The sequence below is a fragment of the Hemiscyllium ocellatum genome, chromosome 31, assembly GCF_020745735.1.
Source record: "Hemiscyllium ocellatum isolate sHemOce1 chromosome 31, sHemOce1.pat.X.cur, whole genome shotgun sequence".
Lineage (NCBI taxonomy): Eukaryota > Metazoa > Chordata > Chondrichthyes > Orectolobiformes > Hemiscylliidae > Hemiscyllium > Hemiscyllium ocellatum.
The window spans coordinates 2,593,941-2,621,565 of record NC_083431.1 but is presented as its reverse complement, the minus strand read 5'-3'; the positions used below and the strand labels follow the sequence as shown (position 1 = coordinate 2,621,565).

Below are 27,625 nucleotides of genomic sequence, written 5' to 3'. Positions count from 1 at the left end.
CATACGTTCGAGACACCACCCACGCCCTCCACCTCCTCCAAGACTTCCGTTTCCCCGGCCCCCAACGCCTCATCTTCACCATGGATATCCAATCCCTCTACACCTCCATCCGCCATGACCAGGGCCTCCAAGCCCTCCGTTTCTTCCTCTCCCGACATCCCAACAGTACCCTTCCACCGACACTCTCATTCGTTTGGCCGAACTGGTCCTCACCCTTAACAATTTCTCCTTTGAATCCTCCCACTTCCTCCAGACCAAAGGGGTAGCCATGGGCACACGTATGGGCCCCAGCTATGCCTGTCTCTTTGTTGGCTACGTAGAACAGTTGATCTTCCGTAATTACACCGGCACCACTCCCCACCTCTTCCTCCGCTACATTGATGACTGCATTGGCGCCACCTCGTGCTCCCGCGAGGAGGTTGAGTAATTCATCAACTTCACCAACACAATCCACCCTGACCTTAAATTTACCTGGACCATCTCTGACACCTCCCTCCCCTTCCTGGACCTCTCCATCTCCATTAATGATGACCGACTTGACACTGACATTTTTTACAAACCCACCAACTCCCACAGCTCCCTGGATTACACCTCTTCCCACCCTACCTCTTGCAAAAATGCCACTCCGTATTCCCATTTCCTCCGCCTCCGCCGTATCTGCTCCCAGGAGGACCAGTTCCACCACAGAACACACCAGATGGCCTCCTTCTTTAGAGACCGCAATTTCTCTTCCCACGTGGTTAAAGATGCCCTCCAACACATCTCGTCCACATCCCGCACCTCCGCCCTCAGACCCCACCCCTCCAACCGTAACAAGGACAGAACCCCCCTGGTGCTCACCTTCCACCCTACCAACCTTCGCATAAACCAAATCATCCGCCGACATTTCCATCACCTCCAAACAGACCCCACCACCAGGGATATATTTCCATCCCCACCTCTTTCTGCCTTCCGCAAAGACCGTTCCCTCCGTGACTATCTGGTCAGGTCCACGCCCCCCAACAACCCACCCTCCCATCCTGGCACTTTCCCCTGCCACCGCAGGAACTGTAAAACCTGTGCCCACACCTCCTCCCTCACCTCTATCCAAGGTCCTAAAGGAGCCTTCCACATCCATCAAAGTTTTACCTGCACATCCACTAATATCATTTATTGTATCCGTTGCTCCCGATGTGGTCTCCTCTACATTGGGGAGACTGGGCGCCTCCTATCAGAGCGCTTTAGAGAACATCTCCGGGACTCTTGCACCAATCAACCACACCGCCCCGTGGCCCAACATTTCAACTCTCCCTCCCACTCTGCCGAGGACATGGAGGTCCTGGGCCTCCTTCACCGCCGCTCCCTCACCACCAGACGCCTGGAGGAAGAACGCCTCATCTTCCGCTTCGGAACACTTCAACCCCAGGGAATCAATGTGGACTTCAACAGTTTCCTCATTTCCCCTTCCCCTACCTCACCCTAGTTCCAACCTTCCAGCTCAGCACTGTCCCCATGACTTGTCCTACCTGCCTATCTTATTTTCCACCTATCCTCCTCTCTGACCTATTACCTTTATTCCCTTCTCCATTCACCTGTTGTACTCTATGCTACTTTCTCCCCACCCCCACCCTCCTCTAACTTATCTCTCCACGCTTCAGGCTCTCTGCCTTTATTTCTGATGAAGAGCTTTTGCCCGAAACGTCGATTTCGCTGCACTTTGGATGCTGCCTGAACTGCTGTGCTCTTCCAGCACCACTGATCCAGAATCTGCACTCTCCCTGTGCCAATCTCCCTCAGTTACCAGAGATAGAATTGGCCATAAAGTGAACAGAGAAGAAGATCATCTAAGATTACAAAGAGAATTTAATCAGTTGGGTCAGTGGGCTGAAGAATGGCAGATGGAATTTAATTTGGATAAATGCAAGACTTTGCATTTTGATTAAAACAAACGAGGGTAAGACTCAGACGATTAAAACTCGGGTCTTGGGTAATGTTGTGGAAAAGGTAGACACTTAGGCATTCAAGTACATAATTCTTTGAAGTTTCCATCATATACAAATAAGGTGGTAACAATTTAGCATGCTTGCATTAATTGCTCAGATCTTTGAGTACAAAGTTGGAATGTTATGTTGAGGTTATATAAGACATTGGTAACTCCTGGTCTGGATTACTGTATCCAGTTCTGTTTGTCCTGTTAAAGGAAGGATATTATTAAACTAGACAGGGTTCAGCAGAGATTTACAAGTACTTTGCTGGGAATGGCGTTATAAGGAGAGGTTATAAGGACAGGCTGGGAGCTTCTTCAATGCAGTGTTGGAGGTTGATGGGTGACCTTATGGAGTTTTACAAAATCATAAGGAGCAGAGGGTGGGGGATTGCAGGATTAGGAGGCACAGATTTAAGGTAAGAGGAGAAAGAAAGACAATTGGTTTTCACAGAGAGCAGTCCGTGTGTGGAATGAACTTCCAGAGTAAGTGGTGAATGCAGGCACAGTTATAATGTTGAAAAGACATTCAGTTGAGTACATGAATAAGAAATATTTGGAGAGATATGGCCAAGCACATGCAGGTGGGACTAGTTTAGTTTGAGGTTATGTCACCATGGCCTGGCTGGATGAAGGGTCTGTTTCTGTGTAGGGTGACTCAATGGCTGCAGACTGTGAATGTCAGTCCTGACTGAACTGTGCACACAACAGAACATAACCCAGCCTGTGGTCACAAAGATTATATATAGGTCCAATCTTGACTTCAGCAACAAAACCACATCCTGTACAAACAACACAGGACAATAATTATCTCCTTTCACACCATCATACCTTGCTGACAATTTTGATATTTGGAGATTATATTACTTGTAGGGAAATGAGTCTGACCTGCAGCAGATAATTCGTTGAGGGTGAAATAACCTTTTCACATTTAACATGGAATCATTATCTTACTTTGTCAGTTCCCGAAGGTGCTGACTGTCACTGGGATACAGTTCCTGAAGGGGCTGTCTCTCACTGGGATACAGTTCCCAAAGGGGCTGACTCTCACTGGGATACAGTTCCTGAAGGGGCTGTCTCTCACTGGGATACAGTTCCCAAAGGGGCTGACTCTCACTGGGATACAGTTCCTGAAGGGGCTGTCTCTCACTGGGATACAGTTCCCAAAGGGGCTGTCTCTCACTGGGATACAGTTCCCAAAGGGGCTGACTCTCACTGGGATACAGTTCCTGAAGGGGCTGACTCTCACTGGGATACAGTTCCTGAAGGTGCTGACTCTCACTGGGATACAGCTCCCGAAGGTGCTGACTCTCACTGGGATACAGTTCCTGAAGGTGCTCTCTCTCACTGGGATACAGTTCCTGAAGGGGCTGACTCTCACTGGGATACAGTTCCTGAAGGGGCTGTCTCTCACTGGGATACAATTCCTGAAGGGACTGTCTCTCACTGGGATACAGTTCCTGAAGGGGCTGTCTCTCACTGGGATACAGTTCCTGAAGGTGCTGACTCTCACTGGGATACAATTCCTAAAGGGACTGTCTCTCACTGGGATACAGTTCCTGAAGGGGCTGTCTCTCACTGGGATACAGTTCCTGAAGGGGCTGACTCTCACTGGGATACAGTTCCTGAAGGTGCTGTCTCTCACTGGGATACAGTTCCTGAAGGGGCTGACTCTCACTGGGATACAGTTCCTGAAGGTGCTGTCTCTCACTGGGATACAATTCCTAAAGGGACTGTCTCTCACTGGGATACAGTTCCTGAAGGGGCTGTCTCTCACTGGGATACAGTTCCTGAAGGGGCTGACTCTCACTGGGATACAGTTCCTGAAGGTGCTGTCTCTCACTGGGATACAGTTCCTGAAGGGACTGTCTCTCACTGGGATACAGTTCCTGAAGGGGCTGTCTCTCACTGGGATACAGTTTCAGGATACAGTTCCAAAGTTGTTGCCTCAGGTCTGAACCATGAGGAGATGTGCTACTCTGTGCCATTGATATGAAGTGAAGGTTCTGCTGGTGATCGCAGAGGAGTCATGAATGGTGCTGAATATTGTCTAATTATCAGCATACATCCCTATTCTGATCCTATGATGGAGGGAAGGTCATCGATGAAGCAGCTGAAGATGGTTGGGCCTAGAACCCGACCCTGAGGAACTCCTGCAGAGATGTCCTGGAGCTGAGATGACTGACTCCAACAACCACAACCATCTTCCTATGTGTCAGGTATAACCCCAACCAGTGGAGAGGTTTCCCTCAATTCCTATTGGCTCCTCAATGCCACACTCAGTCAAATGCAGTCTTGGTGTTAAGAGTTGTCACTCCCCTCCTCTCTGGAATTCAGCTGTTTTATCCATGTTTGAATCAAGGCTGTGATGAGGTCAGGAGCTGAGTGACCCTGAGGGAACCCAAACTGGGTTTTGCAGAGCAGGTGCTGCTTGATCACCCTGTTACTGACATTCTCCATCACTTTACTGATGATCGAGAGTAGACATTGTCTGGTTTGGATATGTACTGATGTTTGTATATAGGATATACCTGGGTATTTTTCCACATGATTCGATAAATGTCAGTATTGTAACTGTAACAGAACCTCTTGGCTAGGGGAATGGCAAGTTTTGGAGTACAGGTCTTCAGTACTATTGCTAGAATGTTGTCAGGGCCCATAGCCTTTGCAGCATCCGGTGTCTCCAACTATTTCTTGATATTATGCAGAATGGATCAAATTGGCTGAAGACGAGTATCTGTAATAGTGTGGGACAGCGGGGACTCAGTGGTTAGCACTACTGCCTCACTTGAGTTTAAAGTTGGACTTGGGTGGCTGTCTGTGTGGAGTTTACACAATATTCAGCACCATTCACGACTCCTTAGACACTGAAAGAAGTCTGTTCAAATGGACCGGGATCTGGACATTATCCAGGCTTGGGCTGACAAGTGGCAAGTTACATTCGTGCCACCCAAATGCTGATTAATGACTGTCTCCAACAAAAGGCAACATAACCATTACCCCTGTTTTCAATGGTGTTACCATCACTGAATCCCCCACTCTCAACATCCTGGGAGTTATCATTGACCAGAAATTCAGTATAAAATAAATTGAATATAAAAGCAGGGATGTACGTCTGAGGCTGGATAAGGCTCTGGTCAGACCACATTTGGAGTATTGTGCATGGTTTTGGGCCCCATATCTCAGGAAGGATGTACTGACCCTGGAGCGTGTTCACAGGAGGTTCACGAGAATGGTCCCAGGAATGAAAAGCTTCACATATCAGGAATGTTTGAGGACTCTGGGTCTGTACCTGATGGAGTTTAAAAGGATGAGGGGGGAATCCAATTGAAACATACAGAATACTGAATGGCCTGGACAGGGTGGATGTTGGGAAGGTGTTTCCATTGGTAGGAGAGACTAGGACCCGAGGGCACAGCCTCAGAGTAAAGGGAAGACCCTTTTTGAACGGGGATAAGGAGAAACTTCTTCAGCCAGAGAGTGGGGAAACTATGGAATTCACTGCCACAGAAAGCTGTGGGGGCCGGGTCACTGAGTATATTTCAGACTGAGAGAGATAGGTTCTTGAGGATTAAGGGAATCAAGGGTTAGGGGGAGAAAATGACGGAATGGAGTTGAGAAACTTATCAGCCATGATTGAATTGTGGAGGAGTCTTGATGGATTGAATGGACTGATTTCTGCTCCATCTTAGAGTCTTATGAATTGGTCTCACCCCATAAACACAGCGGCTACAAGAGCAGGTCAGAGGCTGGGAATCCTGCAGTGAGTAACTCCCCTCCTGACTCCTCAAAGCCTGTCCGCCATCTACAAGGCACAAGGCAGGAGTGTGATGGAATATTCCCCACTTGCCCTGGATGGGGGCAGCCCCAACAACACTCAGGAAGCTCAACACCATCCAGGACAAAGCAGCCGCTTGACTGGCCCCACATCCACAAACATCCCCTCCCTCCCCCACCCACACTCAGTAACAGCAGTGTGTACCATCTCTAAGATGCACTGCAGAAATTCACCAAAGATCCTCAGACAGCACCTTCCAAACCCCTGACCACTTCCATCTAGAAGGACAAGGGCAGCAGATACATGGGAACATCACCCCTTGCAGGTTCCCCTCCAAGCCACTCACCATCCTGACTTGGAAATATATCCCATTCCTTCATTGTTACTGGGTCAGAATCCTGGAATTCCCTCCCTCAAGGCATTGTGGGTCTACCTACAGCAGGGACTGCAGCGGGTCAAGAAGGCAGCTCACCCCCACCTTCTCGAAGGGGCAACTAGGGACGGGCAGTGACACCCACATTAATAAAAGGAAATTCTACAAGAAAACCATGCCAAGGATGGCAGCACTTTGGGTGGTGGAGTCAGGAAGGTTAAATTTGTTGGAGTGCTCACCCTCCTATCTAACACTTTGCCATTGTCCTCATCTCCATGTTGCTTCCATGGTCTGACCGTACAAAGACTCTTGGTCCACCAGTCTCTGGCCATGGAGGATCCTGGCCAGTCAGAGACAATGTGAAAAAACGTGTGTCCTCCTGTGAGTGTGAATGTGAGCAAGCATTTCACAGCACGCAACTGACAAACTGTTATGTTCACGGAAACCCACAGGCACCTCGTCTGACTCATTGAGCTGGCCAAGGAGCTGGGGTATAATGTATATCTCAGATAACCACAGGACATATACTGAGAGGAAATGGTCAGAGTGTCAGAGAGCTGCTCAACACAACGACATCTGATCACAGAGACAGCACACAGAGAGGGTGAAGGTCACAGACAGACAAACAGAGAGACTGAGACAGGCGAACAAAGGGAGAAGCACCCAGAGAAGAGAAAGAGTGAGGAGGAAAGAGAAGAAGAAGGTGAGGAATAGAGGGAGTGAGTGTGGAACAGTGTGGGGGGAACGAGGGACAGCTAGAGTGTGGCACTGAGTGGGACAGAACCAAAACAAACAAGCTGAACACAAAGATCGAGAGGAAAAGAAATGAACAGGAACAGAATGAGATAAGACCGACAGAAAGAACAAAAGGGAAAACACTCAGTATAAGGACAAGCCCGGAGATAGGAACACAAGTCAAGAAAAAGAGAGAGGAGGCAGAGATATAACAGACAGAGTGAGCGAGAGCTTGCGCTTCCTATCAAAGGTGGAACATTGGAAACGGTATCGCACAAGGCCAGTTAGCAGAGTCACTGATTGGAGTGTACCCCAGTGAGGGTCAGTGTGTGTGTAGGACTGTACCCCAGTGAGGGTCAGTGTGTGTGTAGGACTGTACCCCAGTGAGGGTCAGTGTGTGTGGGATTGTACCCCAGTGAGGGTCAGTGTGTGTGTAGGACTGTACCCCAGTGAGGGTCAGTGTGTGTGTAGGTCTGTACCCCAGTGAGAGTCAGTGTGTGTGTAGGACTGTACCCCAGTGAGGGGCAGTGTGTGTGGGACTGTACCCCATTGAGAGTGAGTGTGTGCGTGTGCGACTGTACCCCAGTGAGGGGCAGTGTGTGTGTGGGAATGTATCCCAGTGAGAGTCAGTGTGTGTGGGACTGTACCACAGTGAGGGGCAGTGTGTAGGGGTCTGTACCCCAGTGAGTGTCAGTGTGTGTGTGGGACTGTACCCCAGTGAAAGTCAGTGTGTGTGTGGGACTGTACTCCAGTGAGGGGCAGTGTGTGTGGGACTGTACCCCAGTGAGGGGCAGTGTGTGTGTGGGACTGTACCCCAGTGAGAGTCAGTGTGTAGGGGTCTGTACACCAGTGAGTGTCAGTGTGTGTGTGGGACTGTACCCTAGTGAGTGTCAGTGTGAGTGTGGGACTGTACCCCAGTGAGGGGCAGTGTGTGTGGGACTGTACCCCATTGAGAGTGAGTGTGTGCGTGCGCGACTGTACCCCAGTGAGGGGCAGTGTGTGTGTGGGAATGTATCCCAGTGAGAGTCAGTGTGTGTGGGACTGTACCACAGTGAGGGGCAGTGTGTAGGGGTCTGTACCCCAGTGAGTGTCAGTGTGTGTGTGGGACTGTACCCCAGTGAAAGTCAGTGTGTGTGTGGGACTGTACTCCAGTGAGGGGCAGTGTGTGTGGGACTGTACCCCAGTGAGGGGCAGTGTGTGTGTGGGACTGTACCCCAGTGAGAGTCAGTGTGTAGGGGTCTGTACACCAGTGAGTGTCAGTGTGTGTGTGGGACTGTACCCTAGTGAGTGTCAGTGTGAGTGTGGGACTGTACCCCAGTGAGAGTCAGTGTATGTGTGGGACTGTACTCCATTGAGGGTCAGTGTGTGTGGGGGGGACTGTACCCCAGTGAGAGTCAGTGCGTAAGGGTCTGTACACCAGTGAGTGTCAGTGTGTGTGTGGGACTGTACCCTAGTGAGTGTCAGTGTGGGACTGTACCCCAATGAGGGGCAGTGTGTGTGTGGGACTGTACCCCAGTGAGGGTCAGTGTGTGTGTAGGACTGTACCCCAATGAGGGGCAGTGTGTGTGTCGGACTGTACCCCAGTGAGGATCAGTGTGTGTGTGGGACTGTACCCCAGTGAGGGGCAGTGTGTGTGTGGGACTGTACCCCAGTGAGGATCAGTGTGTGTGGGTCTGTACCCCAGTGAGAGTCAGTGTGTGTGTGGGACTGTACCCTAGTGAGGGTCCGTGTGTGTCACACACAAACAAATACAAACATCCTGATAGCAGAGTGGAATGAATTCAGTTTGACCAGCCGAGGCTGTCTGCAGACCTGGCCACAGGATGAAACAGTGTGAGTGGACGGTTCGGATCCGGTGATCCTTCCTGTGGTATTTCCAGGACTGGCTGGCCTTTTCCAGCAGCTTGGTTTTAGATTCATGTTATTCCTGTCTGTTTGATGGTCTGCAGCACCACCTTAGTTTCTAAATGTCGTAATCATCTCTCAGCGTCATTGAATCCAATTGTCGGTCATCCATTTGGTTGTTATTCTGCTGTTCACTATCTCACACTTGGTCACCCTCAGGCTCCTGTATTCAACATTCCACTCACACCCCGTGTATGATGTGGGGGTGCTGATGTTGGACTGGGGTGTACAAAGTTAAAAATCACCCAACACCAGGTTAGAGTCCAACAGGTTCATTTGGAAGCACTAGCTTTCGGAGCACTGCTCCTTCATTAGGCGGGCAGGATCATCGGACATATGATCATTGTGTCATACAACTTATGCCGTATATTGAACAAACCTGCATTGTATTTGCAGAAACATTCTATTTTGTTCAAAAAGCACACAATCTGCAGTCAGTCCATGGAACATTTTATAAACTCCTACTTTGGAAACAGAACCAGTCTGACCCAGACACACCCTAACCTCACACCTTTTATGCATTGGCTGAGCTGAGATGTCACCTGTTTTATAAAACCTTAAGTTATCTCGGAAATGTGACTTGGAAGTAGTTCTGGGATTTACATATTAATGAACCGACATCTGTAACCCATTCTAAAAGCTGAAAGACTTCAGCAATCTCGGTTTGTTTGATATATCCTATCAGTTGTGTGACATCGATCTTTTACTGTAAATTCTGTGTCAAATGATCCTGCCCCCTCTGGCTGCCTGATGAGGGAGCAGCGTTCTGAAAGTTACTGCTTCCAAATAAATCCAATGGACAATACCCTGGCGTTGTGGAATTTTTTACTAGTTGTATGATCTTTTAATCTCTCTGCCCTTAATCTCCCTTCCTATAAATTCTGGGTTCCGTGTGCTTCCCTGTCACTTCACCTGACAATGGAGCTGCCCGCTAAAAACTTGTGATTTCAAACAAACCGATTGGATATAACTTGGTATCGTTATCATTTAAAGTAGAAATGAGGAGGAAGCTTTTTTTCTGCGAGGATCGTGAGTCTCCAGAACTTTCTTCCTCAGAAGTTGGTGGAAGCAAAGTGCTTTAATGTTTTTAAGGAAGAAATCAATATGTTGTTGGTAAGAAAAGGGGTGAAGAGTTATTTGGGGTGGTGAGTGGGAATGTGGAATGATCATGGCTGATCTGATCTTTTTGTGGAGTGCAATGGTGGAGGTGAGTGGCTGAGGGAAAGGGAGTCCGAGGGGCTGGGAAAAGTGAGTTGTTGTCAGTAATGGCTCCTGTCTCTGTGTTTCAGCTTCTCCAACTGCAGGGATGGCCACTGCAGTCAATAACAGCACTGTCTACCCAACTACTGAAGCTACAGCGATTCCAAACTCAACTACAGGTGGGTCAGAGGTGAAGAGTGCAGATCTGGGTCAGAGCTGCTGGAAACGTGGAAGCAGTGGTTGGTTGGAGAGGTGGGGCAGGAGGAGAGGGGCTGGTATGGTTACTGATCGGGGAAGGTGCCCCTGTCTTGATGGAGGTGGAGTCTCAGAATGTCATGGCATTCCTGTGGACAATCTGCCCTGGGTCAGTTGCTGTACTTCTGCAGTACTGTATCGATATCTCATTGTACCTTGGTCTCACACCAGGCAATGACCATCTCCAACAAGAGAGAATTTAACAGCCGTCCCAGTGTTACCATCACTGAATCCCCCACTATCAACATCCTGGGGGTTACCATTGGCCAGAAACTCAACTGGACCCACCACATAAACACAATGGCTACAAGAGCAGGTCAGAAGTTAGGAATACTGTGGCAAATAACTCCCCTCCTGACTCCCCAAAGCATGTCCCACCACCTACAAGGCACAAGTCAGGAGTGTGATGGAATATTCCTCGCTTGCCCTGGATGGGGGAAGCTCCAACAACACTCAGGAAGCTCGACACCATCCAGGACTGAGCAGCCGCTTGATTGACACCACATCCACAAACAGCCACCCCCTCCAACACCCACACTCAGTAACAGCAGTGTGTACCATCTACAAGATGCACTGCAGAAATTCACCAAAGATCATCAGACAGCACCTTCCAAACCCACAACCACTTCCATCTAGAAGGACAAGGGCAGCGAATGCATGGGAACACCATCCCCTGCAAGGTCCCCTCCAAGCCACTCACCATCCTGACTTGGAAATATAAAGCTTTTCCTTCAGTGTCGCTGGGTCAAAATCCTGGAATTCCCTCCCTCAGGGGCACTGTGGGCGAGGACTGGAGGCAGAAAGCAGCTCACCTTCACCCTCCTCAAGGGAAATTAAGGACAGACAACAAATACTGGTCCAGCCAGCAATGCCCACTCTGTGAATTATGTTAGGCATTGCTGGGTAACACATGAGACATTGAGTTACCCTGTTGATGGAGTCAACACAAAAGTTATTAGGTTTCATCCAAGTGCACAAAGTTCACTTTACCTCCTGACAGACTCAGAGTAACTGAACACATGAACTACGCTTCTGTACTTAACTCTTATGGATTATAATTAAATAAATTCTCGTTTCAGGTAAACAATTATTAACTGTCAGCATCGTTCACATCCATAAGCTGCTCAGGAACTCGAGAGCCAATCAGAATGTAGTCAGCAGGCTGATGACCTGATCACCACCATACAAACCAAGCAGCTACATGTTGCCAGCCGAATCTCACAGGGCACGCTTGTCCAGTGCCATGCCATCTACGTACACCTTCGCCCACAAAGCAGCAGTGTAAATAGCACACACAATGAGCTTCAGGAACTTGCTTTTTAAAAGTACAGCCGATTCCATCCCCAGTCCCTTGTTCTAAAAGGATCCTTTTCTCAATGCAGTCCCAATCAAAAAGAAAGTAAAACTCAAAGATGTGGACTTCAAAAAGGATTGTTTTTACTGATGGGAGGGTGGGGTGGGGCCTGTTTTAGGAAAGATATTATTGAAGCATTGTGCTTCAGTGTCACTCAGAGCCTCGTTGGAGCAGTTAGTATCAGGAGGGAGGGCCACTGAGAGCACCATTACCATGGAAACCAATCACACTCCCCGTCCCTCCCCATGACACCTGCCTGCAACCCAATTTCCTGCCATCACTCACGGCTAGTCTGTGCTGTAGCAATGGTTTTGGTCTCTACGATGGTTTGAAATTTTGACAAGGTTCTGCGTGGGAGACTAGTCAGGTAATTAGATAACATGGAATTCAGTGAAAGTTTGACAAAACTGGCTTGACAGCAGGAAACAGAGAGGGTTGGGTTGTTTTTCAGAATGGAGGACCGTGACCAGTAGTGTTCCACAGGGATCGATGCTGGAACTGCATTTGTTTGTCATTTATATAAACGATTTCGATGAGATTTTAAAAGGCATGGTTAGTAAGTTTGCTTCCAGCTCGGCGAGCAGAACCACAACAAGTTTGCGGATGACACCAAAATTGGTGAAGTTGTGGACGATGAAGAGGAGTTATCTAAGAGTACAAAGAGATCTTGATCAATTGGGTCAATGGGCTGAGGAGTGGCAGGTGGAGTTTAATTTGGATAAACACAAGGTATTGCGTTTGGTAAGATAAACAAAGGCAGGAGTTATACAATTAGAAGTACAGGAGAATGTTAAGAGTTGTGAGTCCATTCAGTATTCTAACAACAGGCGGGTTGAAACTGTTTTGAAACTGGCTGGTGCATGTGTTCAGGTTTCTGTACCTTCTCCCCGATGGTAGAGGTTGTAGAAAAACATTGCCAGGGTGGGATGGATCTTTGAGAATGCTGGTGGCCTTTCCTTGACACCGGGCCTGGTAGATGGATTCTGTAGATGGGAGGTTGGCCTTTGTGATTGTCCGGGCCGAGTTCCCCACTCTCTGTAACCGTCTCCGATCTTGAATGGTACAGTTGCCGTACCAGGTAGTGATACATCCAGACAGAATGCTCTCAATGGCGCACCTATAAAAGTTGGCAAAGGGTATTCGCCGTCATACCAAATGTCCTCAGCTGCCTGAGGAAGAGACGTTGTTGGGCCTTTGTGACCAGTGCATTCACATAAAGAGTCCAAGAAAGCTTGTTGTGGATGACCACTCCCAGGAGCTTGACACTCTCCACTCGTTCCACCTCTGTGCTGTTAATGTGTAGGGGGGCATGAGTAACATCCCGCTGAAAGTCAACAATGAGTTCCTTGGTTTTTCTGGCATTGAGAGGGAGGTTGTTCTCAGTGTCCCATTTTCCAAGTCTTCCACTTCCCGTCTGTAGTCTGTTTCATCGCCATCTGAGATTCGACCGACTATGGTGGTGTCATCAGTGAACCTGTAAATGGTATTAGTCTGGTATTTGGTGACACAGTCATGGGTATACAGTGAGTACAGTAGGGGGCTGAGTACGCACCCCTGGGGGAGCTCCAGTATTGAGTGTTAGTGAGGATGAAATATTGTCCCCAATCTTCACTGATTGTAGCCTGTGGGTCAGGAAACTGAGGATCCAGTTGCAGAGAGTAGGGCTTAGTCTGAGATCACTAAGTTTAGTAATCAGTCTTGAGGGGATAACAGTGTTGAAGGCTGAACTGTAGTCAATGAGTAGGATTCTTACATAGATGTTCTTGGTGTCAAGATGTTCTAGGGAGGAGTGAAGGGCAAGTGATGTGGCATCTGACGTGGATCTGTTGGTCCGATAGTCAAATTAGAGTGGGTCAAGAGTAGTGGAGAGGCTGGAGTTGATTAATGCCATGATCAGCCTTTCAAAGGACTTCATGACCACCGAAGTTAGGGCCACTGGGCGGTAGTCATTGAGACATACTGCATGAGCCTTCTTAGACACAGGGATGATGTTGGCCCTTTGAATACAGGATTTGGGACATTATGTTGAGGTGGTACAGGGCATTGATGAGGCCTCTTTTGGAGTACCGTGTTCAGTTTTGGTTGCCCTGTTATTGGAAGGATATTACTAAACTGGAGAGGGTTCACTAGAGGTTTACCAGGATGTCCGCTGAGAATGAAGTGTTTGAGTTATGAGGAGCGTGGGACTTTTTTCACTGGATTGTAGGAGGTTAAGGGGTGACTATATAAAGGTTTATAAAATCATGAGGGCCATAGATAAGGTGAGCGACAAGTGCGGGTTTTCAAGTTTAGAGGGCATATTTTTTAAGGTGAGAAGAGAAAGATTTAAAAAAGACATGAGCTGCAACTTTTTTCCACAGAGAACTGGCAGAGGAAATGGTGGTTATGGGTACAACATTTGAACATTTGGATAAGTAGATGAATCAGAAATGTTTGGAGGGATTTGGGCCAAGTGCAGGTGGGACTAGTTCAGGTTGGGTTCTGGTTGGCCTGGACTGGTTGGATGAAGGATCTGTTTCTGTGTTGGGTGACTCCATGACTCTGCTGGCTCCTGTGATGATCCTGGTTTCTATGATGTTGGGTCCAATGAAGATTCTGTTCTCTAGTGAATGTTGGGTCCAGCAATGATCCTTATACCCCAGTCCTCTCGATAGAAAGACCAGCATTCCATTAGCTTTCTTGAGTATTTTCTGCACCTGTTGGTGACATCTTAAAGATCTGTGAACCTGAATCCTCGAAGCGTCTTTGAACAATCACTGTATTTAACTTCATACCATCAAGAAAGGACCCTGATGTATCCTTCCTCAGTTAAAAATCAATAACCTGACACTTGCTAACACTGAAGCCAATCTGCTACAGTTTTTCCCATTCACCTAGTGTATCAATATCCTGTTGTAAGTTTATTTTATCTTTGTCTCTGTCATGTGCTCTCTCACTCTGTCTCTCTCACACACACACATTCTCACACCGTCTCTCTCACTCTCTTTTGCTCTTGCACGTTCTCTCTCCCCTTTACACCCTCCCTTTCTCATTCTCAATTCTCTCTCTTGGTCTCTGTCTCACTCCCCTGCTCGCTCACCCCTTTCCTCACTGGCTGCTGGTGCTGATGTCTCTCATGTTTTGTAGAAGGAAATCACTCCAATCGCTCAGGCTCCAACCTCCAATTCTTGGTGATCGTAGTCCTGGTGTTACTGATCGCTGCTGCAGTTGGACTCATTGTGTGGTTCAAGAGGTGAGTGTCCCAACAACAGCCTCTGGTCTAGGATCCCACTGCCCACATAAGAATCTCAACTCTTCAACAAAATCCTGAACAACTCACCCAATCAGTATGTCACTATGTCCTGTAAATTGTCATTAGTTCATGCATCAGATCTGTAGCTGTAGTGTCTGTCTCTGACACACCCTGGTTTGGTCTGCTCCTGAGACATGTTAATGGGAGGCAGGGTTGGACGGGTCTTTTTGTAAGGCCCTTTTTAGCTGCTCTGAAAAGCTGCTTTATGGCCTTTTGTTGGTCTTGGTATTTGTTCCATTCTGAGGGATCTGAACTGTTCTTTGCATTTTTGTTAGCTCTTTTTAAAAAACGTTGTGCTGTTGCCTCCCTCCCTGGGTGCCCATGGCTGCTTTTATTCTGAGCTACAGCTTTTCCCTCTCATAGGTACAAGCTGCTTCTGAATGGCATTCACAGAGTGTCCGCGCTTTCCTGGTTACCCGTTAGCTATTGGCAGAGTTTCCCAGTTTGTTGTGGACAATCCTTGTCCCATCCCATTAAAGTCTGCCTTACCTATATCCAAAAGTCTACTATTTGATCTTTGCTAATCTCTTACAAACGATATTAAACTCCGTAATGTTGTGATCACTATTTGGCAAATATTCACAAACAACTAAGTGACCAATGAAGACTTTGCTCATTACTAATCCAGTATTGGTCCTCCCCTTGTTGCATCCAAAACACAATCCTGGACACACACAAGAAATTTACAGACTTTTTGTAGGTGCCTGTCTGCCTTTTACAGTCTATGTTAAGGCTAAACAACCCCATTAGTATTACTCTGGGCAGCTCAGTGGTTAGCACTGCTGCCTCACAGCGCCAGGGACTTGGTTTCAATCCCAGCCTCGGGCGACTGTCTGTGTGGAGTTTGCACATTCTCCCCGTGGCTGTCTGGGTTTCCTCTGGGTGCTTCGGTTTCCTCCTACAGTCCAAAGATGTCCGGGTCAGGTGAGTTGGCCATGGGAAGTTGCCCATTGTGTTCAGGGATGTGCAGGTTAGATGGGTTAGCTATGGGAAATGCAGGGTTACTCAAAAAGGTAGAAGGGTGGGTCTGGGTAGAAGCACAGCAGGTCAGGCAGCATCTGAGGAGCAGAAAAATTAACATATCAGGTAAAAGCCCTTCCTGATGAAGGTCTTTTATCCAAAACATCAATTTTTCTGCTCTTCAGATGGCTGCCTGACCTGCTCTGATGTCTAACTTTGTCCACCCCAGTCTAACACCGGTTACTTTATGCCATTTTCTAAGGTCCACGTCTGATCTGAAGAACCATCGTACTGGATTTGAAATATGAACTCTGCTTCTGCTCCCATAGACCTGCTGAATCTCTCCAACTGTTTCTGCTTTTAGCCCAATTTGCCTTGCAGTGGCTGAACCATAAAAGGATTTTGTCTCATCCTGCTGTGATTCGCTGTCTAGCTTCTGAAGGGCTTTTGCCTGAAACATCGATTTTCCTGCTCCTCGGATGCTGCTTTACCTGCTGTGCTTTTCCAGCACCACTCTAATCTTGACTCTGATCTCCAGTATCTACAGTACCCACCTCTGCCTTGTTGCGATTCACTGTCTAACTCCAATCAGTTTGCTGTGATGAGCTATTTCAATGTGAAATGTCTCATTCAAATTAACAGGAGCACTGTAATTAATGAGTGTCATTATAATGAGCAGGTGTTCCAGACAATGACCACTGTCCTGGACCCTCAGGCAGTCTGTTAACGTTTTCCTTACAGAGGGGCAGTTTACTGTAGGGATGGTGGAGAGAGTGAGCACTGGAGATCCGAGAGAGCAGAGTCAAAGAGTGTGGTGCTGGAAAAACAAGGCAGTCAGGCAGCATCTGAGGAGCAGGAGAATCGATGTTTCGGGCAGAAGCCCTTCATTTCCTGACAAAAAGCTTATGCCTGAAAGGTCGACTCTCCTGCTCCTCGGATGCTGCCTGATTTGCTGTGCTTTTCCAGCACCACACTCTTCGACTCTGTACGGATGATGGAGATAAAATTTCTTATTGCCTATTCCAGAAAAAAAATGAAACACAGGAAATCTTGGATAAGTCAGATAAAATCAGGAGAGAACATTCCAGAAGCAAGGAACAGAGTGTCACTGGTGAAAGTACTCCCTTCACCACGACATTTGCAAAGCACACCTCGACAAACCAATGAGTTACGTTCATCACGCATAGCACCAGGAACACAACCTGTACAGGTACACCGTCTATCAGTGTGTTCAGGTACACCGTCTATCAGTGCATACGGGTACACTGTCTATCAGTGTATTGGGGTACACTGTCTATCAGTGCGTACGGGTTCACTGTCTATCAGTGTATTGGGGTACACTGTCTATCAGTGCGTACGGGTACACCGTCTATCAGTGTGTACGGGTACACGCTCTGTCAGAATGTACAGATACACCGTCTATCAGTGTGTTCAGGTACACCATCTATCAGTGTGTTTAGGTACACCGTCTATCAGTGCGTACGGGTACACTGTCTATCAGTGTGTACGGGTACACTGTCTATCACTGCGGACAGGTACACTGTCTACCAGTGTGTACAGGTATTGGGTATGTCAATGTGTACAGGTATTGGGTATATCAGTGTGCACTGGTCTGGGGTCTGTCAGTGTGTACAGGTATTGGGTCTGTCAGTGTGTACATGTATTGGGTACATCAATGTGTACAGGTATTGGGTATAGCAATGTGTACAGGCATGAGGTACATTAGTGTGCACAGGTACGGGTATATCAGTGTGTACAGGTATTGAGTATATCAGCATGTGCAGCTCCAGGGTCTACTAATGTATCAGTGTGCATAGGTACAGAGTCTATCAGTGTGTACAGGTGTTGTGTTTATCAATGTGTACAGATGTTTGGTCTACCAGTGTGTACAGGTATTGGGTGTATCAATGTGTGCAGCCACAGGGTCTATCAGTGTACACAGGTATTGGGTATATCAATGTGTACAGATTTTGAGTGTATCATTGCGTACGGGTATTGGGTCTATCAGTGTGCATATGTATTGGGTATATCAACGTTTACAGGTATTGGTTATATCAATGTGCACAGGTACAGGGTCTATCAGTGTGTACAGGTGTGGGATATATCAGTGTGTACAGGTATGGGGTATATCAGTGTGTACAGTTATTGGGTATATCAGTATGTACATGTATTGGGTATATCAATGTGTACAGGTACAGTGCCTATCAGTGTGTACAAGTATGGGGTTTACTAGTGGATACCGGTATTGATATTTCAATGTGTATAGATATTGAGTTTATCAATGTGTGCAGGTACAAGGTCTATAAATGTGTATTGGATATATCAGTATGTACTGGGTCTATCTGTGTGTTCAGGTACCAAGGTATATCAGTGTGTACACGTATTGGGGTGTATCAGTGTGTCCTTTACTGAGGTATATCTGCATGTAATGTACCGGTATATATCAGCATGTACAGGTATGGGGTATGTCAGTGTGTACTGTACTGAGGTATATCGATGTGTACAGGTATTGTGTATTGTATATTAGTGTATATAGGTATGGGGTATATCACTGTGTAATATACCAGGGTATATCAGTGTGTACTGTGCTGTACTGAAGTATATCAGTGTTTACAGGTATAGGGTATATCAGTGTGTACTAGTATGAGGTATGTACTGTACTCTGGTATAAGAGTGTGTACACGAAGTGGGGATATAAACATGTCCTGTACTGAGGTATATCAACATGTACAGGTATGAGATATATCAGTGTGTACTGTACTGAGGTATATCGATGTCTATAGGTATGGTGTATTGTATATCAGTGTGTAAAGGTATGGGGTATATCACTGTGCTGAAAATGTGTTGCTGGAAAAGCGCAGCAGGTCAGGCAGCATCCAAGGAGCAGGAGATTCGGCGTTTCGGGTATAAGCCCTTCTTCAGGAATGAGGAAAGTGTGTCCAGCAGGCTAAGATAAAAGGTAGGGAGGAGGGGCTTGGGGGAGGGGCGATGGAGATGCGATAGGTGGAAGGAGGTCAAGGTGAGGGTGATAGGCTGGAGTGGGGTGGGGGCGGAGAGGTCAGGAAGAAGATTCCAGGTTAGGAAGGGGGTGCTGAGTTTGAGGGATTTGACTGAGACAAGGTGGGGGGAGGGGAAATGAGGAAACTGGAGAAATCTGAGTTCATCCCTTGTGGTTGGAGGGTTCCCAGGCGGAAGATGAGGCACTCTTCCTCCAACCATTATGTTGTTATGGTCTGACGATGGAGGAGTCCAAGGACCTGCATGTCCTTGGTGGAGTGGGAGGGGGAGTTAAAGTGTTGAGCCACGGGGTGGTTGGGTTTGTTGGTCCGGGTGTCCCAGAGGTGTTCTCTGAAACGTTCCGCAAGTAGGCGGCCTGTCTCTCCAATATAGAGGAGGCCACATCGGGTGCAGCAGATGCAATAGATGATGTGTACGGAGGTGCAGGTGAATTTGTGGTGGATATGGAAGGATCCCTTGGGGCCTTGGAGGGAAGTGAGGGGGGAGGTGTGGGCGCAAGTTTTGCATTTCTTGCGGTTGCAGGGGAAGGTGTCGGGAGTGGAGGTTGGGTTGGTGGGGGGTGTGGACCTGACGAGGGAGTCATGGAGGGAATGGTCTTTTCGGAATGCTGATAGGGGAGGGGAGGGAAATATATCCCTGGTGGTGGGGTCCGTTTGGAGGTGGCGGAAATGACGGTGGATGATACGCTGTATACGGAGGTTGGTGGGGTGGTAGGTGAGAACCAGTGGGGTTCTGTCTTGGTGGCGGTTGGAGGGGCGGGGCTCAAGGGCAGAGGAGCGGGAAGTGGAGGAGATGCGGTGGAGGGCATCGTCGATCACGTCTGGGGGGAATCTGCGGTCCTTGAAGAAGGAGGCCATCTGGGCTGTACGGTATTGGAACTGGTCCTCCTGGGAGCAGATGCGGCGGAGACGAAGGAATTGGGAATATGGGATGGTGTTTTTATAGGAATATGGGAGGCGGTGTAGTCCAGGTAGCTGTGGGAGTCAGTCGGTTTATAGTAGATGTCTGTGTTGAGTCGGTCGCCCGAGATAGAAATGGAAAGGTCTAGGAAGGGGAGGGAGGAGTCTGAGACAGTCCAGGTGAATTTGAGGTCGGGATGGAAGGTGTTGGTAAAGTTGATGAACTATTCAACCTCCTCGTGGGAGCACGAGGCAGCGCCGATACAGTCATCGATGTAGTGGAGGAAAAGGTGGGGGGTGGTGCCAGTGTAGCTGCAGAAGATGGACTGTTCCACATATCCTACGAAGAGACAGGCATAGCTGGGGCCCATGCGGGTGCCCATGGGAACTCCTTTAGTTTGGAGGAAGTGGGAGGATTGGAAGGAGAAGTTGTTCAGGGTGAGGACCAGTTCAGTCAGTCGAAGGAGGGTGTCAGTGGAAGGGTACTGGTTGGTGCGGTGGGAAAGGAAGAAGCGGAGGGCTTTAAGTCCTTCGTGATGGGGGATGGGGGTGTACAGGGACTGGGTGTCCATGGTGAAGCACGGAGGAATGAAGGTGAGGCCCCTGCTGAGGACTGATCTTTCATCCTCAGAGAGGGTTAGTTCTGGAGGGATGGTGAAAACACGGCAGGGCTGGGAGCTAGGACCTGGTGTGGGGCTGGAGCTGGGAGTGGGGGCGGGGTTAGGCGTGGGCTGGGGGCGGAGATTGGCGTGGGGGCGGAGTTGGGCGTGGTGACGGAGATCGGCGTGGGGGCGGAGTTGGGCGTGGTGATGGAGATCGGCGTGGGGGCGGAGTTGGGCGTGGTGATGGAGATCGGCGTGGGGGCGGAGACACATGCAGCGTTGTGGTCATGCAGGTTAGTGATGTCATTGGGGGCGGACGTGGCTGTGGCGACGACAGAAACAGTGTTATTCCCAATAGCCGCGGAGGTCGCGAATCCGTCGGCGATGGTCTTCCTGGCGATTGTGGAGGCGGTTGCCTGGCGGCGATCGCCGAGGCTGCGAGGTCGGTGGGGGCGAAGTAACGTCATGGTCCGCGGCGGCAGTTGTTGCCGCGGGTGCTGTAGCGGCCGCGTGGTTAATGGCGCCGGACTGATTTTGGAGGCCGATGGAAGATTCTGGAACAGTTGAGGAATCCGGACTGTGGGGTTAAGTACATGAAAGATTTTGGTACTTACTGTCTTTAATTTCCGATATGGCTAGGAAGAAATGTTTGTTTTTCCTTCTTCAAGGACCGCAGATTCCCCCCAGACGTGATCGACGATGCCCTCCACCGCATCTCCTCCACTTCCCGCTCCTCCGCCCTTGAGCCCCGCTCCTCCAACCGCCACCAGGACAGAACACCACTGGTTCTCACCTACCACCCCACCAACCTCCGTATACAGCGTATCATCCGCCGTCATTTCCGCCACCTCCAAACGGACCCCACCACCAGGGATATATTTCCCTCCCCTCCCCTATCAGCGTTCCGAAAAGACCACTCCCTCCATGACTCCCTCGTCAGGTCCACACCCCCCACCAACCCAACCTCCAATCCCGGCACCTTCCCCTGCAACCGCACGAAATGCAAAACTTGCGCCCACACCTCCTCCCTTACCTCTCTCCAAGGCCCCAAGGGATCCTTCCATATCCGCCACAAATTCACCTGCACCTCCACACACATCATCTATTGCATCCGCTGCACCCGATGTGGCCTCCTCTATATTGGGGAGACAGGCCGCCTAATTGCGGAACATTTCAGGGAACACCTCTGGGACGCCCGGACCAACCAACCCAACCACCCCGTGGCTCAACACTTTAACTCTCCCTCCCACTCCACCAAGGACATGCAGGTCCTTGGACTCCTCCATCGCCAGACCATAACAACACGACAGTTGGAGGAAGAGCGCCTCATCTTCCGCCTGGGAACCCTCCAACCACAAGGGATGAACTCAGATTTCTCTAGTTTCCTCATTTCCCCTCCCCCCACCTTGTCTCAGTCAAATCCCTCGAACTCAGCACCGCCTTCCTAACCTGCAATCCTCTTCCTGACCTCTCCGCCCCCACCCCCCCTCCGGCCTATCACCCTCACCTTGACCTCCTTCCACCTATCGCATCTCCAATGCTCCTCCCCTAAGTCCCTCCTCCCTACCTTTTATCTTAGCCTGCTTGGCACACTCTCCTCATTCCTGAAGAAGGGCTCTGGCCCGAAATGTCGAATCTCCTGGTCCTTGGATGCTGCCTGACCTGCTGCGCTTTTCCAGCAACACATTTTCAGCTCTGATCTCCAGCATCTGCAGACCTCACTTTCTCCTCGGTATATCACTGTGTACTATACCAGGGTATATCAGTGTGAACTGTGCTGTACTTAAGTTTATCAGTGTTTACAGGTATAGGGTATATCAGTGTGTACTGTAATGGCGTCTATCAGTGTGTGCAAGTACAGGATGTATCAGTATGTACAGGTATGGGGTCTATCAGTATGTACAGGCACTGAGATATATCAGTGTGTACAGGTATGGGGTCTATCAGTGTGTACAGGCACTGAGATATATCAGTGTGTACAGGTATGGGGTCTATCAGTGTGTACAGGCATTGAGATATATCAGTGTGTACAGGCATTGAGATATATCAGTGTGTACAGGTATGGGGTATATCAGTGTGTATGGGTACTGAGGTTTATCAGTGTGTGCTGTATCGAGGTATATCAGTATGTACAGGTACTGGGGTATATTTGTGATCAGGTATGTCAAACACTTAAATTGATTGACCTTTGGATTCAAAGAGTAATGGCTGTGTGGGGTTGTGTTGAGGGATTGGGTGGGTCTTGTTGTGGGAGATCAGCTGTGATCTCAAGGAAGGGGTTGCAGGCTTGAGGGGTTGAATAGCCTGTTGCTGTTCCTATTGGACTCACCCATTTCCCCCCCCCCCGGGTTGGGGTTGGTTGTTTGCTCTGTTGTTTGTAGCCCGTGCAGTTCAGTGTGGAAGACCTCTCCTTACTCGAGGTTTTGAAGATTGGGAAACAAGGGAAGTTCTATCGAGCAAAAATCACCCGGGGAAACTGCAAGGGCCATCGGCTGGTCACCTGCAAGCTGACCATGAGGGGTAAGTCACTGGAAATGGGGCTGTACGTGATCAGTCAAGAGTGTGGTGCTGGAAAAATGCAGCCGGTCAGGCAGCATCCGAGGGGCAGGAGAGTCGGCGTTTCGGCCACAAGCCCTTCGTCAGGAATGAGGCTGGGAGCTGAGGGGATGGTGGGGGTAAAGGTGATAGGTGGGAGAGGAGGGTGGAGCAGATTGGTGGGAAGGAAGATGGACAGGTCATGAGGGCGGTGCCAAGTTGGAGGGTTGGAATTGAGCGTGGGAGGTGAGGAAACTGATGAAGTCCACATTGATGCCGTGGGGTTGGAGGGTCCCGAGGCAGAAGATGAGGCCTTCGTCCACCAGGCGTCGGGTGGTGAGGGAGCGGTGATGGAGGAGGCCCAGGACCTCCATGTCCTCGGCAGAGTGGGAGGGGGAGTTGAAATGTTGGGCCACGGGGCGGTGTGGTTGATTGGTGCGGGTGTCCCAGAGATGTTCCCTGAAGCGCTCTGCTAGGAGGTGTCCAGTCTCCCCAATGTAGAGAGCAACGGATACAATAAATGATATTGGTGGATGTGCAGGTAAAACTCTGATGGATGTGGAAGGCTCCTTTGGGGCCTTGGATAGAGGTGAGGGAGGAGGTGTGGGTGCAGGTTTTACAGTTCCTGCGGTGGCAGGAATGTCCGGGTGACACTGTGTCACTGTCTGTAACCTATCCCATTGCCTCTGGTAGCTGTATCCCGGCAGAAACTGCAGATGGAGATTGGCATCATGAACAAACTGGGCTATCACAAGAATATCATCCAGCTCTTGGAGTGGAACATCTCACAGGGTAAATGTGTGTCTGTGTGTGTGTGTGTGTGTGTGTGTGTGGGGTGGGGGTGGTGTGTGGGTGTGTGTGTGTGTGTGTGTGTATATGTGTGGGGGGTGTGTGAGGGAGTGTGTGTCGGGGAGGGGTGTGAGGGAGTGTGTGTGGGGGAGGGGTGTGAGGGAGTGTGTCGGGGAGGGGTGTGAGAGAGTGTGTGTCGGGGAGGGGTGTGAGAGAGTGTGTGTGGGAGAGGGGTGTGAGGGAGTGTGTGTGGGGGTGTATGAGAGAGTGTGTGTGTGGGGGAGGGGTGTGAGAGAGTGTGGGTGTGTGTGTGTGTGAGAGAGTGTGTGTGTGGGGGTGTGTGTGTGGGGGTGTGTGTGTGAGTGTGTGTGTGGGGGGGTGTGTGTGTGAGTGTGTGTGTGTGGGGGGTGTGTGAGTGTGTGTGTGGGGGTGTGTGTGAGTGTGTGTGTGGGGGTGTGTGTGAGTGTATGTGGGGGGGTGTGTGAGTGTGTGTGGGGGGGGTGTGTGAGCGTGTGTGTGTGTGGGATGTGTGAGCATGTGTGGGTGTGTGCGTGAGAGTGTGTGTGGGTGTGTGCGTGAGAGTGTGTGTGTGGGGAGTTGTGTGAGAGAGTGTGTGTGTGGGGGGGACGCGTGTGTGTGTGTGTGGGGGGGACGTGTGTGTGTGTGTGGGGGGGATGTGTGTGTGTGGGGGGGGATGTGTGTGTGTGTGTGGGGGGGATGTGTGTGTGTGTGGGGGGGGGATGTGTGAGTGTGTGTGTGGGGGGGGATGTGTGAGTGTGTGTGTGTGGGGGGAATGTGTGGGGTTGTGTGTGAGTGTGTGTGGGGAATTGTGTGGGGTTGTGTGTGAGTGTGTGTGGGGAATTGTGTGTGAGAGTGTGTGTGTGAGAGTGTATGTGTGTGTGGGAGGGTGTGTGGGGGTATATGAGAGAGGGTGTGTGTGTGTGGTGGGGGTGTGAGAGTGTGTGTGGGGCTGTGTGTGTGGGGGGATGTGTGAGAGTGTGTGTGAGAATGTAGGGGTGTGTGTGAGAGTGTGTGGGGGGGTGTGTGAGAGAAAGTGTGTGTGTGGGGGTGTTGTGTGTGGGGGCGTGTGAGAGAGTGTGTGTGTGGGGGTGTTGTGTGTGGGGGTGTGGGGGTGTTGTGTGTGGGGGTGTGTGAGAGAGAGTGTGTGTGGGGGTGTTGTGTGTGGGGGTGTGTGTGAGAGAGAGTGTGTGTGGGGGGGGGTGTGAGAGAGAGTGTGTGTGGGGGTGTTGTGTGTGGGGGTGTGTGAGAGAGAGTGTGTGTGGGGGTGTGTGAGAGAGAGTGTGTGTGGGGGTTGTGTGTGGGGGTGTGTGAGAGAGAGTGTGTGTGGGGGTGTTGTGTGTGGGGGTGTGTGAGAGAGAGTGTGTGTGGGGGTATTGTGTGTGGGTGTGTGTGTGTGAGAGAGAGTGTGTGTGGGGGTCTGTGAGAGAGAGTGTGTGGGGGGGTGTGTGAGAGAAAGTGTGTGTGTGGGGGTGTTGTGTGTGGGGGCGTGTGAGAGAGTGTGTGTGTGGGGGTGTTGTGTGTGGGGGTGTTGTGTGTGGGGGTGTGTGAGAGAGAGTGTGTGTGGGGGTGTTGTGTGTGGGGGTGTGTGTGAGAGAAAGTGTGTGTGTGGGGGTGTTGTGTGTGGGGGCGTGTGAGAGAGTGTGTGTGTGGGGGTGTTGTGTGTGGGGGTGTTGTGTGTGGGGGTGTGTGAGAGAGAGTGTGTGTGGGGGTGTTGTGTGTGGGGGTGTGTGTGAGAGAGAGTGTGTGTGGGGGTGTGTGTGAGAGAGAGTGTGTGTGGGGGTGTTGTGTGTGGGGGTGTGTGAGAGAGAGTGTGTGTGGGGGTGTGTGAGAGAGAGTGTGTGTGGGGGGTTGTGTGTGGGGGTGTGTGAGAGAGAGTGTGTGTGGGGGTGTTGTGTGTGGGGGTGTGTGAGAGAGAGTGTGTGTGGGGGTATTGTGTGTGGGGGTGTGTGTGTGAGAGAGAGTGTGTGTGGGGGTCTGTGAGAGAGAGTGTGTGTGGGGGTGTGTGTGAGAGAGTGTGTGTGGGGAGGTTGTGTGTGGGAGTGTGTGTGAGAGAGTGTGTGGGGGGTTTGTGTGTGTGTGTGTGTGTGGGGGGGGTGTGTGTGTGAGAGTGTGTGTGGGGGGGTTGTTTGTGAGAGTGTGTGTGGGGGCATATGTGAGAGTGTGTGTGTGAAAGTGTGTGAGTGTGTGTAGGGAGTTGTGTGTGAGTGTGTGTAGGGAGTTGTGTGTGAGAGTGTGTAGGGAGTTGTGTGTGAGAGTGTGTGGGGGTGTGTGTGTGAGAGTGTGTGGGGGTGTGTGTGTGAGAGTGTGTGGGGGGGTGTGTGTAAGAGTGTGTGGGGGGGTGTGTGTGAGAGTGTGTAGGGGGTGTGTGTGAGAGTGTGTGGGGGGTTTGTGTGTGAGTGTGTGTGTGATGGTGTGTATGAGAGTGTGTGGGGGTTTATGTGTGTCGGGGTGTGTGAGAGTGTTTGGGGGGGCATGTGTGAGAGTGTGTGTGATGGTGTGTGTGAGAGAGTGTGTGGGGAGTTGTGTGAGAGAGTGTGTGTGGGGCTGTGTGTGAGAGTGTGTGTGTGGGGGGATGTGTGAGAGTGTGTGTGTGAGTGTAGGGGTGTGTGTGTGTGAGTGTAGGGGTGTGTGTGTGAGTGTAGGGGTGTGTAGGGGTGTGTGGGGGTGTGTGTGTGAGAGTGTGTGTGGGGGTGTGTGTGAGAGAGTGTGTGTGGGGGGAGTTGTGTGAGAGAGTGTGTGTGGGGGGAGTTGTGTGTGGGTGTGTGTGTGAGAGAGTGTGTGTAGGGGTTTGTGTGTGAGGGTGTGTGGGGATTTGTGTGTGAGTGTGTGGGGGGGGTTGTGTGTGAGTGTGTGTGTGGGGGCGTGTGTGAGAGTGTGTGTGAGGTGGTTAGGAGTGGTGTGGGATGGATGTCCGTGTGTGTGGGGGGGGTTGGAGGTGGGTGAGGATGTCTGTCTGTGTGTGTGGACGTTATAGGGAGGTAGTGAGGGTGGGTGTGGGAGGTTGGATATGGTGGAGTGTGTGGGGTGTGTGTGTGTGGAGGGGGCAGTAGGGGGTAAATGTGAGGGCCATCCTCCCGCTCTGAGCCAGTGCCCTGTCTGTTACAGAGCCCTACATCCTGATAATGGAACATGTGGGAAGTCGGAATCTGAAAACCTTTTTACAGAATAACAGGCCCCAGTTGTCCAGCTGTAAGGACCTGCAAACGCAGCTGACATTATCTGCCTATTTCATTTCACTGGGGATGGAGCACATTGCTTCAAAAAAGGTAAGTACTTAGTTCGGTACAGCCTACCTTGGCACAGGTCAGCCCTGTCAGGCCCAGTTTGGTATTGCTGAGCATGGATCAGCTCGGTTCAGTTCTAGTCGGTGCAGTTCAGTGGGGCCCATTTCGGTTTGGTTTGATTTGATGTTGCTGGCCTCAGTGTGACCCAGCTCAGTTTTGTGTCGGTGAGGCTCAGTGCAGCTCGGCTCGGCTCAGTTTGGTTCTGGTCAGTGCGGCTCAATGCAAAGTAGTACAGCTTGGTCCACCTTGGTGCAGTTTTAATTTGGTTTGGTGTGGCTGGGTTTGGGTCAGTCGAGCTCAATGATGCTGCTTGATGCCCAGCAGATTGCCCACCGGGACTTGGCAGCAAGAAACATTCTGGTGGGTCGATTTCCACAAGAGTGCAAGATTGCAGAGTTCAGTCTAGCTGCTGATCTGTCCAACACAGGAGCCGTGAAGTGTAAGAAAGGAAGAGGGGTGAGTATGATCAGCAACTCTTTCCTTTCTCAAAGCAGTCTCTTTCAGGAGTGACACAGAGCAGCAGAATCTGGAAAGTAATCTCTCTGTGGGAGTTGTGAATTGTTCCTCATCATCACTGCCTTCACAGGTAAAACTGCAGGGAACACAGAATGAATACTGCCTGTGGCTGCCTTCCACTGAGGTAGCAGCGTTCATTTAGATCA

At 50.0% G+C, this 27,625-nt stretch overlaps 1 protein-coding gene across 1 annotated transcript in view; it reads left to right on the top strand.

The window, feature by feature from the left end:
- The first annotated feature begins 6,707 nt into the window (after positions 1 to 6,707).
- Positions 6,708 to 27,625, top strand: part of si:ch211-167j9.5 (tyrosine kinase receptor Cad96Ca) — a 50,493-nt gene continuing 29,575 nt past the window's right edge. The window contains exons 1-8 of the mRNA XM_060848242.1: positions 6,708 to 6,817; positions 10,044 to 10,133; positions 14,690 to 14,795; positions 16,842 to 17,025; positions 22,716 to 22,854; positions 23,563 to 23,661; positions 26,785 to 26,945; positions 27,288 to 27,419. Of these exons, the coding sequence (XP_060704225.1) occupies positions 10,061 to 10,133; positions 14,690 to 14,795; positions 16,842 to 17,025; positions 22,716 to 22,854; positions 23,563 to 23,661; positions 26,785 to 26,945; positions 27,288 to 27,419 (894 nt within the window). The 5' untranslated portion in view covers positions 6,708 to 6,817; positions 10,044 to 10,060. The remainder of the gene's footprint in view (positions 6,818 to 10,043; positions 10,134 to 14,689; positions 14,796 to 16,841; positions 17,026 to 22,715; positions 22,855 to 23,562; positions 23,662 to 26,784; positions 26,946 to 27,287; positions 27,420 to 27,625) is intronic.